Source organism: Silurus meridionalis, chromosome 11 (genome assembly GCF_014805685.1).
Source record: "Silurus meridionalis isolate SWU-2019-XX chromosome 11, ASM1480568v1, whole genome shotgun sequence".
Taxonomy (NCBI): domain Eukaryota; kingdom Metazoa; phylum Chordata; class Actinopteri; order Siluriformes; family Siluridae; genus Silurus; species Silurus meridionalis.
In genome coordinates, this window is record NC_060894.1 from 22,360,001 (window position 1) to 22,372,211 (window position 12,211).

A 12,211-nucleotide genomic window follows, 5' to 3' on the forward strand; every position below is an offset into this window, starting at 1 on the left:
CAAATCCAACTCCAACATTTCCTGCTATAGAGCTTCAATAGGCTTGAACATGTTTTGGATGAATGTGAACACTGGATCACCCAACCTACATCAGTACCTGACTTTTTATCGCCCCCTTGTGGCTAAATAAATCTTCACAAATCTCCACAAAATCCAGTGGAGCATCTTCTCAGAAGAGTGGAGCTTATTATAACAGTAAATAAGGACTAAATGGGAATGAGATGTTTAAAATGAAGCACATAATCTTACGATCAGGTGTTCACAAACTATTAATTATATAGTATATTGCACATATAATATTTACCCTGCTTTAAAGAGGGCATTTTAGAAATTAGCAGGAATCACGGGAGAAAACACACATAACAGGGAGGAATACGCAGGTTAGATTAGTGTTTATCCCACATGAATGTGAGCACTGCTTCCTTCAGCTCGTCCTCCCCCACACATCTCCTGTGATAATAATGAACATAATCTCACACACACTGTGCAGTGCTGAGCCGAGGTTTGGGCGTGTGAATATTTGTATTAAAATATAACGGCCACTGTGTGCTCCATCGCTCGCTCGCTCATGTTAGCAACGACGTGGCTATATTTAGCGTCGTACCCAGTGGAGAGCAATTCAGCAGGGTTTAACACACGTCTTTGTGTTATATAAAGAAATATGAAATACAGCATGCTGGGGGAAATGGTGGAGACGTATTTCATACAAAACACACACACACACACACACACACACACACACACACACACACACACACAATTTCAGTATACTGTCTTCATATGTAGTCATAAAGGCATCTCTGTGTACAATGAGGCTGATTATATATTGTGAAATACAATAACAATATATAAATATTATATTAAATCTGAAATGTGTGTACTGTCAATGCGAACCACTCAGACAACTGTCTGTCTGTCTGTCTGTCTGTCTGTCTGTCTGTCTGTCTCTCTCTCTGTCTGTATGTCTGTATGTCTGTCTGTCTGTCTGTCTGTCTGTGTCTGACTGTGTCTAGCTGACTGTGTCTGACTGTGTCTGGCTGTCTGTGTCTAGCTGACTGTGACTGGCTGACTGTATCTGGCTGTCTGTGTCTAGCTGACTGTGTCTGGCTGACTGTGTCTGGCTGTCTGTGTCTGGCTGTCTGTGTCTGGCTGACTGTGTCTGGCTGTCTGTGTCTGGTTGTCTGGCTTGTTTTCTGAAAGTCATGGTAATGTTAGAAAGTTCTTGAGAACATTTTCTTCAATATAATGCTTATTTGAACAATGATAATTACTTTTGTGCTATGATGCCTTTGTGAAACAGATTAATTCCTTTATTTGTTCCTTCATTCATTCATTCATTCATTCATTCATTCATTCATTCATTCATTCATTCATTCTTTCCTTTATTCCTTTCTACCTCCATTTCTTCATTCATTAATTTATTCTTCCTTCTTTTCTTCTTTTCTTTCTTCATACACTCCTTCCATCCATTCCTTCATGCAGCTGTATATAGACAACATGCAGCAAATACTTGAATAAAAAGAATTTATATAATAAATAAATAATAAAATCTCAAATCTGAATCCGCCGACATCACAGACATGAAGCAGACGAATGTTCTCATTAAAACTCCTCCAGCAATCAGCACCGTAATTAACCTCCATCATGAAGAGCAAAGTGGCCTACAGTGTGTGTGTGTGTGTGTGTGTGTGTGTGTGTGTGTGTGTGTGTGTGTGAAACTAAAGTTCTGACCTGGATTTAAGGTTATTTCTAGCCCATATTAAGTGTAGAACCTCTTGCAGGGACACACAGTACGTCAGATTTCCCATGTTTATGAGAACATTTGGCACCATCTCATTTGTAGAGCTGAGATGATCTACATCTTGCTTTATCATTGTGTGTTATGTCAAATTGTGTGAACTGTAATGAAGTAAAAGAACAGAAGAGAAATGAAATTAATATTTGGTGTAAACACTGTTTGGCTTTCACTTCTCACTTTTGCACATTTTGTAGGATCAGAATTATTACCTACATTTCTATCAAGCAGGTACTGATGATCTGTAGGTTGAAACCCATTCATTAAGTGAAACAGAAACAGATTGTAGGAACTGGGTGAGGAGCAGCCAAACTCTGCTATTAAAGTGAGCTTGTGGAAGACCAGGTTGTTTGTTTCCTCTCGCAGGTCCTACACCAGGGCAACGACACACGGTAATTCTACTGCATCAGCAACGTCTCTCCAAGGCAAAGATTTCAAAGCAGACTGTTTATGCCATTTTGAAAAAGCACAAAGAAACAAACAATGAAAAGGACCCTAGATTGGTGGTCCACCAAGAAACTTAATGCACCCATTTACTGTCTGGAGAAGTCTGGCCAGAAGCTCTAAGCGGAAGAATTGCAGTCAAATATCCATGTACCCCTGCCATGGAAACCGGGCTAAGAGTCTTAATTCTGCATGAAAACAGTTGAACTGGGGGCAGAAAAATGGTACCATGTGCTCTGGAATGATGAGTCAAAACCTGAAATATCTGCTGCAGCAGGATGCAGTTTGTTTGCTGAAGGTCTGGAAAGTGATACAATACTGAGTGTCTGTAGACAATTGTGAAGCTCGGTGGAGGTTTTCTGCAAGTTTGTGGCTGCACTTCTGCAAACGTAGCTGGAGATTTGGTCAGGTTTAATGGTGTCTGATTGGCCCCAAATTTATTCTGCAGCAGGACAATGAAACATACAGCCAATGTCATTAGGAATTATCTTCAGCATAGAGAAGAACAAGGAGTCCTGGAAGTGAAAGTTTTGACCTCTACAGAGTCCTGATCTCAACATCATCGAGTGTGTGTGGGATTTCATGAAGAGAGAAAATCTGAGGAGCCTCCATCCACATCTCCATCCACATCAAATCTGTGTTTAGTTCTGCAAGACATTTGGATCAACCTACCTGCTAAGTTCCTTCAAAAACTATGTACAAGTTTACATAAAGGAATTTATGCAGTAATGGTTTGATTTAAGTTTCTCTTTTGTGGATTTACTTTCCAATTTGTTCATTGATAAAAAATAAATGATTTTGAAAGGTTCCTCACTTTGCATTGTGTTTTATGTAACTGTGTGTTATATGTCATGGTGCACACACACACACACACACACACACACACACACACACACACACACACACACACACACAATCGAAGCAGATTTCACACATTTGCAAAGTCAGATGTCACAGAGAGAATAGATAAATTGTTTTTCTTGATATTTCTGAAAATGTAAAAAATCATTCAGTTACTTTACTCTTAATTGGTTTCACATCTACAAAAAATCGACTTTTTAACCAGTAAAGATTAAAAAAAATATTCATGGTTTTTGTAAAATAAGTTATTGTGGCACTGCAGGTGAGAGAAAGTAAACCAGTGGAAGTGTGTACGCTGTGATCGAATATTTCCAAGTCAAGACCATGTAAAGGTCATAAAAATCATATAGAATAAACCTGGAAAAAATTCCATAGCGTTCCTCGATATAGAATGACCTGCTTTAGGGTTTTGGACGTTGGATTTGGAAGGATGTTAACTGTCACAGTGTGGTGTCTATTTCACACCATGTACACACACCACGCTGTATTATTCAACACATTCATCATGTGCTTCTCATCCTCAGAAAATATATCAACCCAAACACAGCATCATCACCTGCTGTAGTGACGATAAAGAATGGTATAAAGCAAACTTTCTGTATAACAGTGTCGTTAACACACATCATGCTGTGTGTACAGTCATCAATTAACTCCAACAGTCACCTCCTTGTCTGCATTATAGCTTATATAAATTCAGCACTGTTAAATTCATTAATTTTATAGTATATGAGTTAAAATATAGCTGAAGTTCATTCTGTTTATTGTAACAATTAATTCTGTATGTTATTGTGACGTTTTGATCACATGGGGTTCAGACTGCCATCAATTCAACCAGCTGTTAAATTGCCCATTGTGTAGCAGTAACTCTATACAATACTTTTCATTCTACACATGGGGTCTCCACTGGTGGTCTTTTGTACACCATTAACAAGATTCGTTTCGAAAATATTCTCGTGGACCAGCAGGTGGTTCTGGTTGGGGCTCCATGTTCACACTGCTATATGTGTTCAATTAATTCCAAAAGTTATTGTAATTATCTTATATACACCTGACACCGAATACACATCTAACAACATCATCATGAGTTCATCCAACCCTGACACAGGTGTTACTTCTACCCAGGTTTTAATTCTAAAACCTTTTCTCCCCGTGCTTTTTGGTGGGGGTTTGTTATTCTTATTTTTTCACCGTTCGTCCTCGGGCGCGCGCTTGTGCACGTGCGTGTGTGTCCTCGCACCTTCGCAAAACCTGTTGAACGCAGTAATCGTCTTTACTTTTTTATTTTCCCCGCGCATGCATGTTCAATACCTCCGTGCATCCTTACCTGTCCGAAGACCGACTTGATGATCGGGCGCAGCTCCTCGTCCGGCGCCTTGGCGCGCGTGCGTCCCCCCGACCCCCCTGCGCACGCGGACGCCTGGTTGGGGCTCGGTCTCGGGTTTGGGCTTCGGTTCGAACCCCTCTGAGGTCTCTCCTTGGGCTGGAAGAACGATCCGGATATGGCCGAACGCCTCGGACTTTTCTCGCTCTTGGGGCCATGACCCGGCAGCTTGCGTCTCGCCGTGTCCTCCTCCTCCTCCTCCACCACTTTCTCCACCTTGCGCTGAGCCCTACGGCCGCGACTGGCGCATCCGCGTGCGCCTTCCGCGGGCTCCGTGTTTCCGGTGTGCCGGTGATGCTGCGGATGCTGTTGATGCTGGAGATGCTGTGGATGCTGGAGATGCTGATGCTGATGCTGACGGTGAGCGGAGGATCCGATTATTGTCGTAGATTCGCTCTTGGGAAGCGACGAGCTCATTTTCATCTAGCTGAGATCTCACAACGCTAACCTCGCGTGCGTGCGTGAGTGAGTAACAGAGTGTATCTACAGAGACAGAGTGTGTGTGTGTGTGTGTGTGTGTGTGTGTGCTTGTTTTTTGTATGCTACAGAAGTGTGTTGAATGAGTGTGCAGTGTGTGTGTGTGTGTGTGTGTGTGTGTGTGTGTGTTAGAGAGTGCTGTCTACACTCCTCCAATAGAATCCCTGTATTATGATGAGGAGTATAAAACACCCTCCACGCAGTGTTGAGCTATTTACAAGAGGTGCAGTGTGGGGTGCAGACTAATGAACAAAATAACATGTATTTCTGTATGTAGTACATGTACAGCTGGAAGATGATCAGACATAACCGTAAAGCCTTTCGGTTTTAATGATCACAGCTGAATCTATCGAAGAAACTTTTAAATGTGGTTAACTTTTGTGCCACCAGTGTCACCAGCTCTATCAGACCACTGTTTCATTACCTGAAACTCACTCGCATTTTCCTGGTCAGGGTTGCGGTCAGGAAACAAAGCCTTTAGGAGTCTTTTGGACCACATGCACACTTTCCCTACACTCTCTCAAATCCCAAGCTTAGGACTGCAAAAAAAACCCACAAAGGTGAATACTAAAAATTGTGTTAAAATCAATAAAAATATCCATAAAAACATACAAAACACTAAAACATAAACAAAACCCTTAGAAATGTAAAATAATCAGTTATAGAAGAGATGGAACATCAAAACCAAAGGCAATGCCACTGCCCAATCCCCAAATAGAAAAAAACCCTAATATTCGCTTGTTAATGTAATAAAGCATTAATTAAACATCAAATCCCCTCAACCAACTAGTAGATTCTTACATTTAAAATCTTATTCAATCCGATAAAAAACAGCACACCGAAAAGCACCAGGAATGAAACCCAGGAGTTCTGCTTAAGTTATTCCTCCTGCTGCTCCTTGGCTTGGGCCCCTGCCCTGGCATCTTTAGAAGGTCTAAGCCTATTCTGATATTAGTGTACACAAATAGAACATTAATACAAAAAAAATGTGTCCTTTCTTAACAAACATGTTCTTGTTATCAAGAGAGTGCAAATGTTTTGTCTAAAAATGTCTGAAATGTTTAATTATTAATATTATTGATAAGAAATATAGATGTGAATTTTGAAACGACATAATTGTAAAGAGAAACGTCTGTTTCCTATTCATGTGTTAAGTGTTAGGGTTAGGGTTAGTGTTAGGGTTAGGGTTAGTGTTAGTGTTAGGGTTAGGGTTAGTGTTAGGGTTAGGGTTAGGGTTAGTGTTAGTGTTAGGGTTAGTGTTAGTGTTAGGGTTAGGGTTAGGGTTAGGGTTAGGGTTAGTGTTAGTGTTAGGGTTGGTGTTAGGGTTAGGGTTAGTGTTAGGGTTAGGGTTAGGGTTAGTGTTAGGGTTAGGGTTAGGGTTGGGAATAGTGTTAGGGTTAGGGTAAGTGTTAGGGTTAGGGTTAGTGTTAGGGTTAGGGTTAGGGTCAGTGTTAGGGTTAGGGTTAGTGTTAGGGTTAGGGTTAGTGTTAGGGTTAGGGTTAGGGTTAGTGTTAGGGTTAGGGTTAGGGTTAGGGTTAGGGTTAGTGTTAGGGTTAGTGTTAGGGTTAGTGTTAGTGTTAGGGTTAGGGTTAGTGTTAGTGTTAGGGTTAGTGTTAGGGTTGGGGTTAGTGTTAGTGTTCGTGTTAGGGTTAGGGTTAGGGTTAGGGTTAGGGTTAGTGGTAGGGTTAGGGTTAGGGTTAGTGTTAGGGTTAGGGTTGAGTGTTAGGGTTAGGATTAGGGTTAGTGTTAGTGTTAGGGTTAGGGTTAGGGTTGGGAATAGCGTTAGGGTTAGGGTTAGTGTTAGGGTTAGGGTTAGTGTTAGTGTTGGGGTTAGGGTCAGTGTTAGCGTTAGGGTTAGTGTTAGTGTTAGGGTTAGTGTTAGGGTTAGGGTTAGGGTTGAGTGTTAGTGTTAGGGTTAGTGTTAGGGTTAGGGTTAGTGTTAGTGTTAGGGTTAGGGTTAGGGTTAGGGTTAGGGTTAGTGTTAGGGTTAGGGTTAGGGTTAGGGTTAGTGTTAGTGTTAGGGTTAGGGTTAGGGTTGGGAATAGTGTTAGGGTTAGGGTTAGTGTTAGGGTTAGGGTTAGTGTTAGGGTTAGGGTTAGGGTCAGTGTTAGGGTTAGGGTTAGTGTTGGTGTTAGTGTTAGGGTTAGTGTTAGGGTTAGGGTTAGGGTTAGTGTTAGTGTTAAGGTTAGGGTTAGGTTTAGGGTTAGGGTTAGGGTTAGTGTTAGTGTTAAGGTTAGGGTTAGGTTTAGGGTTAGGGTTAGTGTTAGTGTTAGTGTTAGTGTTAAAGTTAGTGTTAGGGTTAGGGTTAGGGTTAGTGTTAGTGTTAGGGTTAGGGTTAGGGTTAAGGTTAGGGTTAGGTTTAGGGTTGCTGTTAGGGTTAGGGTTAGGGTTGGGAATAGTGTTAGGATTAGGGTTAGTGTTAGGGTTAGGGTTAGTGTTAGGGTTAGGGTTAGTGTTAGGGTTAGTGTTAGGGTTAGGGTTAGGGTTAGGGTTAGTGTTAGTGTTAAGGTTAGGGTTAGGTTTAGGGTTAGGGTTAGGGTTAGGGTTAGTGTTAGTGTTAGTGTTAGTGTTAAAGTTAGTGTTAGGGTTAGTGTTAGTGTTGGTGTTAGGGTTAGGGTTAGGGTTAGTGTTAGGGTTAGGGTTAGTGTTAAGTTTAGGGTTAGGTTTAGGGTTAGGGTCAGGGTTAGGGTTAGGGTTAGTGTTAGGGTTAGGGTTAGGGTTAGGGTTAGTGTTAAGGTTAGGGTTAGGTTTAGGGTTAGGGTTAGGGTTAGGGTTAGGGTCAGTGTTAGGGTTAGTTTTAGGGTTAGGGTTATGGTTGGGGTTAGTGTTAGGGTTAGGGTTAGGTTTAGTGTTAGGGTTAGAGTTGGTGTTAGGGTTAGGGTTAGGGTTAGTGTTAGTGTTAGGGTTGGGAATAGTGTTAGGGTTAGGGTTAGTGTTAGGGTTAGGGTTAGTGTTAGGGTTAGGGTTAGGGTTAGTGTTAGGGTTAGGGTTAGGGTTAGGGTTAGGGTTAGTGTTAGGGTTAGTGTTAGGGTTAGTGTTAGTGTTAGGGTTAGGGTTAGTGTTAGTGTTAGGGTTAGTGTTAGGGTTGGGGTTAGTGTTGGTGTTGGTGTTAGGGTTAGGGTTAGGGTTAGGGTTAGGGTTAGTGGTAGGGTTAGGGTTAGGGTTAGTGTTAGGGTTAGGGTTGAGTGTTAGGGTTAGGATTAGGGTTAGTGTTAGTGTTAGGGTTAGGGTTAGGGTTGGGAATAGCGTTAGGGGTTAGGGTTAGTGTTAGGGTTAGGGTTAGTGTTAGTGTTGGGGTTAGGGTCAGTGTTAGCGTTAGGGGTTAGTGTTAGTGTTAGGGTTAGTGTTAGGGTTAGGGTTAGTGTTAGTGTTAGTGTTGGGGTTAGTGTTAGGGTTAGGGTTAGTGTTAGTGTTAGGGTTAGGGTTAGGGTTAGGGTTAGGGTTAGTGTTAGGGTTAGGTTAGTTAGGGGTTAGGGTTGAGTGTTAGTGTTAGGGTTAGGGTTAGGGTTGGGAATAGTGTTAGGGTTAGGGTTAGTGTTAGGGTTAGGGTTAGTGTTAGGGTTAGGGTTAGGGTCAGTGTTAGGGTTAGGGTTAGTGTTGGTTAGGGTTAGTGTTAGGGTTAGGGTTAGGGTTAGTGTTGGTGTTAGGTTAGGTTAGGGTTAGGTTTAGGGTTAGGGTTAGGGTTAGTGTTAGTGTTAAGGTTAGGGTTAGGTTTAGGGTTAGGGTTAGTGTTAGTGTTGGTGTTAGTGTTAAAGTTAGTGTTAGGGTTAGGGTTGGGGTTAGTGTTAGTGTTAGGGTTAGGGTTAGGGTTAAGGTTAGGGTTAGGTTTAGGGTTGCTGTTAGGGTTAGGGTTAGGGTTGGGAATAGTGTTAGGATTAGGGTTAGTGTTAGGGTTAGGGTTAGTGTTAGGGTTAGGGTTAGTGTTAGGGTTAGTGTTAGGGTTAGGGTTAGGGTTAGGGTTAGTGTTAGTGTTAAGGTTAGGGTTAGGTTTAGGGTTAGGGTTAGGGTTAGGGTTAGTGTTAGTGTTAGTGTTAGTGTTAAAGTTAGTGTTAGGGTTAGTGTTGGTGTTAGTGTTAGGGTTAGGGTTAGGGTTAGTGTTAGGGTTAGGGTTAGTGTTAAGTTTAGGGTTAGGTTTAGGGTTAGGGTCAGGGTTAGGGTTAGGGTTAGTGTTAGGGTTAGGGTTAGGGTTAGGGTTAGTGTTAAGGTTAGGGTTAGGTTTAGGGTTAGGGTTAGGGTTAGGGTTAGGGTCAGTGTTAGGGTTAGTTTTAGGGTTAGGGTTATGGTTGGGGTTAGTGTTAGGGTTAGGGTTAGGTTTAGTGTTAGGGTTAGAGTTGGTGTTAGGGTTAGGGTTAGGGTTAGTGTTAGGGTTGGGGTTGGGAATAGTGTTAGGGTTAGGGTTAGTGTTAGCGTTAGGGGTTAGTGTTAGTGTTAGGGTTAGGGTCAGTGTTAGGGTTAGGGTTAGTGTTAGGGTTAGGGTTAGTGTTAGGGTTAGTGTTAGGGTTAGGTTAGGTTTAGGGTTGGGGTTAGTGTTAGTCTTAGTGTTAGGGTTAGGGTTAGTGCTAGGGTTAGGGTTAGTGTTAGGGTTAGGGTTAGTGTTAGGGTTAGGGTTGGGGTTGGGGTTAGTGTTAGTGTTGGGGTTAGTGTTGGTGTTAGGGTTAGTGTAAGGGTTAGGGTTAGTGTTAGTGTTAGGGTTAGGGTTAGTGTTAGGGTTGGGGTTAGGGTTAGTGTTAGGGTTAGGGTTAGGGTTAGGGTTAGTGTTAGGGTTAGGGTTAGTGTTAGGGTTAGGGTTGTTAGTGTTAGTGTCAGGGTTAGGGTTGGGAATAGTGTTAGGGTTGGGGTTGGTGTTAGGGTTAGGGTTGGGAATAGTGTTAGGGTTAGGGTCAGTGTTAGGGCTAGGGTTAGTGTTAGGGTTAGTGTTAGTGTTAGGGTTAGGGTTAGTGTTAGTGTTAGGGTTGGGTTAGGGTTAGGTTTAGGGTTAGGTTAGTGTTAGTGTTAGTGTTGGTGTTAGGGTTAGTGTTGGGGTTAGGGTTAGGGTTAGGGTTAGTGTTAGTGTTAGGGTTAGGGTTAGGGTTAAGGTTAGGGTTAGGTTTAGGGTTGCTGTTAGGGTTAGGGTTAGGGTTGGGAATAGTGTTAGGATTAGGGTTAGTGTTAGGGTTAGGGTTAGTGTTAGGGTTAGGGTTAGTGTTAGGGTTAGTGTTAGGGTTAGGGTTAGGGTTGGGGTTAGTGTTAGTGTTAAGGTTAGGGTTAGGTTTAGGGTTAGGGTTAGGGTTAGGGTTAGTGTTAGTGTTAGTGTTAGTGTTAAAGTTAGTGTTAGGGTTAGTGTTAGTGTTAGTGTTGGGGTTAGGGTTAGGGTTAGTGTTAGGGTTAGGGTTAGTGTTAAGTTTAGGGTTAGGTTTAGGGTTAGGGTCAGGGTTAGGGTTAGGGTTAGTGTTAGGGTTAGGGTTAGGGTTGGGGTTAGTGTTAAGGTTAGGGTTGGGTTAGGGTTAGGGTTAGGGTTAGGGTTAGGGTCAGTGTTAGGGTTAGTTTTAGGGTTAGGGTTATGGTTGGGGTTAGTGTTAGGGTTAGGGTTAGGTTTAGTGTTAGGGTTAGAGTTGGTGTTAGGGTTAGGGTTAGGGTTAGTGTTAGTGTTAGGGTTGGGAATAGTGTTAGGGTTAGGGTTGAGTGTTAGCGTTAGGGGTTAGTGTTAGTGTTAGGGTTAGGGTCAGTGTTAGGGTTAGGGTTAGTGTTAGGGTTAGGGTTAGTGTTAGGGTTGAGTGTTAGGGTTAGGTTAGGTTTAGGGTTAGTGTTAGTCTTAGTGTTAGGGTTAGGGTTGGTGTTAGGGTTGGGGTTAGTGTTAGGTTAGGGTTAGTGTTAGGGTTAGGGTTGGGTTAGGGTTAGTGTTAGTGTTAGGGTTAGTGTTGAGTGTTAGGGTTAGTGTAAGGGTTAGGGTTAGTGTTAGTGTTAGGGTTAGGGTTAGTGTTAGGGTTAGGGTTAGGGTTAGTGTTAGGGTTAGGGTTAGGGTTAGGGTTAGTGTTAGGGTTAGGGTTAGTGTTAGGGTTAGGGTTAGTGTTAGTGTCAGGGTTAGGGTTGGGAATAGTGTTAGGTTAGTTTTAGGGTTAGGGTTATGGTTGGGGTTAGTGTTAGGGTTAGGGTTAGGTTTAGTGTTAGGGTTAGAGTTGGTGTTAGGGTTAGGGTTAGGGTTAGTGTTAGTGTTAGGGTTGGGAATAGTGTTAGGGTTAGGGTTGGGGTTAGTGTTAGCGTTAGGGGTTAGTGTTAGTGTTAGGGTTAGGGTCAGTGTTAGGGTTAGGGTTAGTGTTAGGGTTAGGGTTAGTGTTAGGGTTGAGTGTTAGGGTTAGGTTAGGTTTAGGGTTAGTGTTAGTCTTAGTGTTAGGGTTAGGGTTGGTGTTAGGGTTGGGGTTAGTGTTAGGGTTAGGGTTAGTGTTAGGGTTGGGGTTGGGGTTGGGGTTAGTGTTAGTGTTAGGGTTAGTGTTAGTGTTAGGGTTAGTGTAAGGGTTAGGGTTAGTGTTGGTGTTAGGGTTAGTGTTAGTGTTAGGGTTAGGGTTGGGGTTAGTGTTAGGGTTAGGGTTAGGGTTAGGGTTAGTGTTAGGGTTAGGGTTAGTGTTAGGGTTAGGGTTAGTGTTAGTGTCAGGGTTAGGGTTGGGAATAGTGTTGGGGTTGGGGTTGGTGTTAGGGTTAGGGTTGGGAATAGTGTTGGGGTTAGGGTCAGTGTTAGGGCTAGGGTTAGTGTTAGGGTTAGTGTTGGTGTTAGGGTTAGGGTTAGTGTTAGTGTTAGGGTTGGGTTAGGGTTAGGGTTAGTGTTGGTGTTAGTGTTAGGGTTAATGTTAGGGTTAGTGTTGGGGTTAGGGTTAGTGTTAGTGTTAGGGTTAGGGTTGGGGTTGGGTTAGGGTTAGTGTTAGGGTTAGGGTTAGTGTTAAGGTTAGGGTTAGGTTTAGGGTTAGGGTCAGGGTTAGGGTTAGTGTTATTGTTAGGGTTAGGGTTAGGTTTAGGGTTAGGTTAGGGTTAGTGTTAGTGTTAGTGTTAAGGTTAGGGTTAGGTATAGGTTTAGGGTTAGGGTTAGGGTCAGTGTTAGTGTTAGGGTTAGTGTTAGGGTTAGGGTTAGGGTTAGGGTTATGGATGGGGTTAGTGTTAGGGTTGGGGTTAGGTTTAGTGTTAGGGTTAGAGTTGGGAATAGTGTTAGGTTAGGGTCAGTGTTAGGGTTAGGGTCAGTGTTAGGGTTAGGGTTAGTGTTAGGGTTAGTGTTAGTGTTGGGGTTA

At 42.7% G+C, this 12,211-nt stretch overlaps 1 protein-coding gene across 1 annotated transcript in view; it reads right to left on the minus strand.

Annotated features, from left to right (window-relative positions):
* cabp1b (calcium binding protein 1b) overlaps positions 1–5,007 on the minus strand; it is a 19,780-nt gene extending 14,773 nt beyond the window's left edge. Inside the window, exon 1 of the mRNA XM_046862086.1 lies at positions 4,425–5,007. Within this exon, the coding sequence (XP_046718042.1) occupies positions 4,425–4,904 (480 nt within the window). The 5' untranslated portion in view covers positions 4,905–5,007. The remainder of the gene's footprint in view (positions 1–4,424) is intronic.
* Between the last annotated feature and the right edge of the window lie 7,204 nt (positions 5,008–12,211).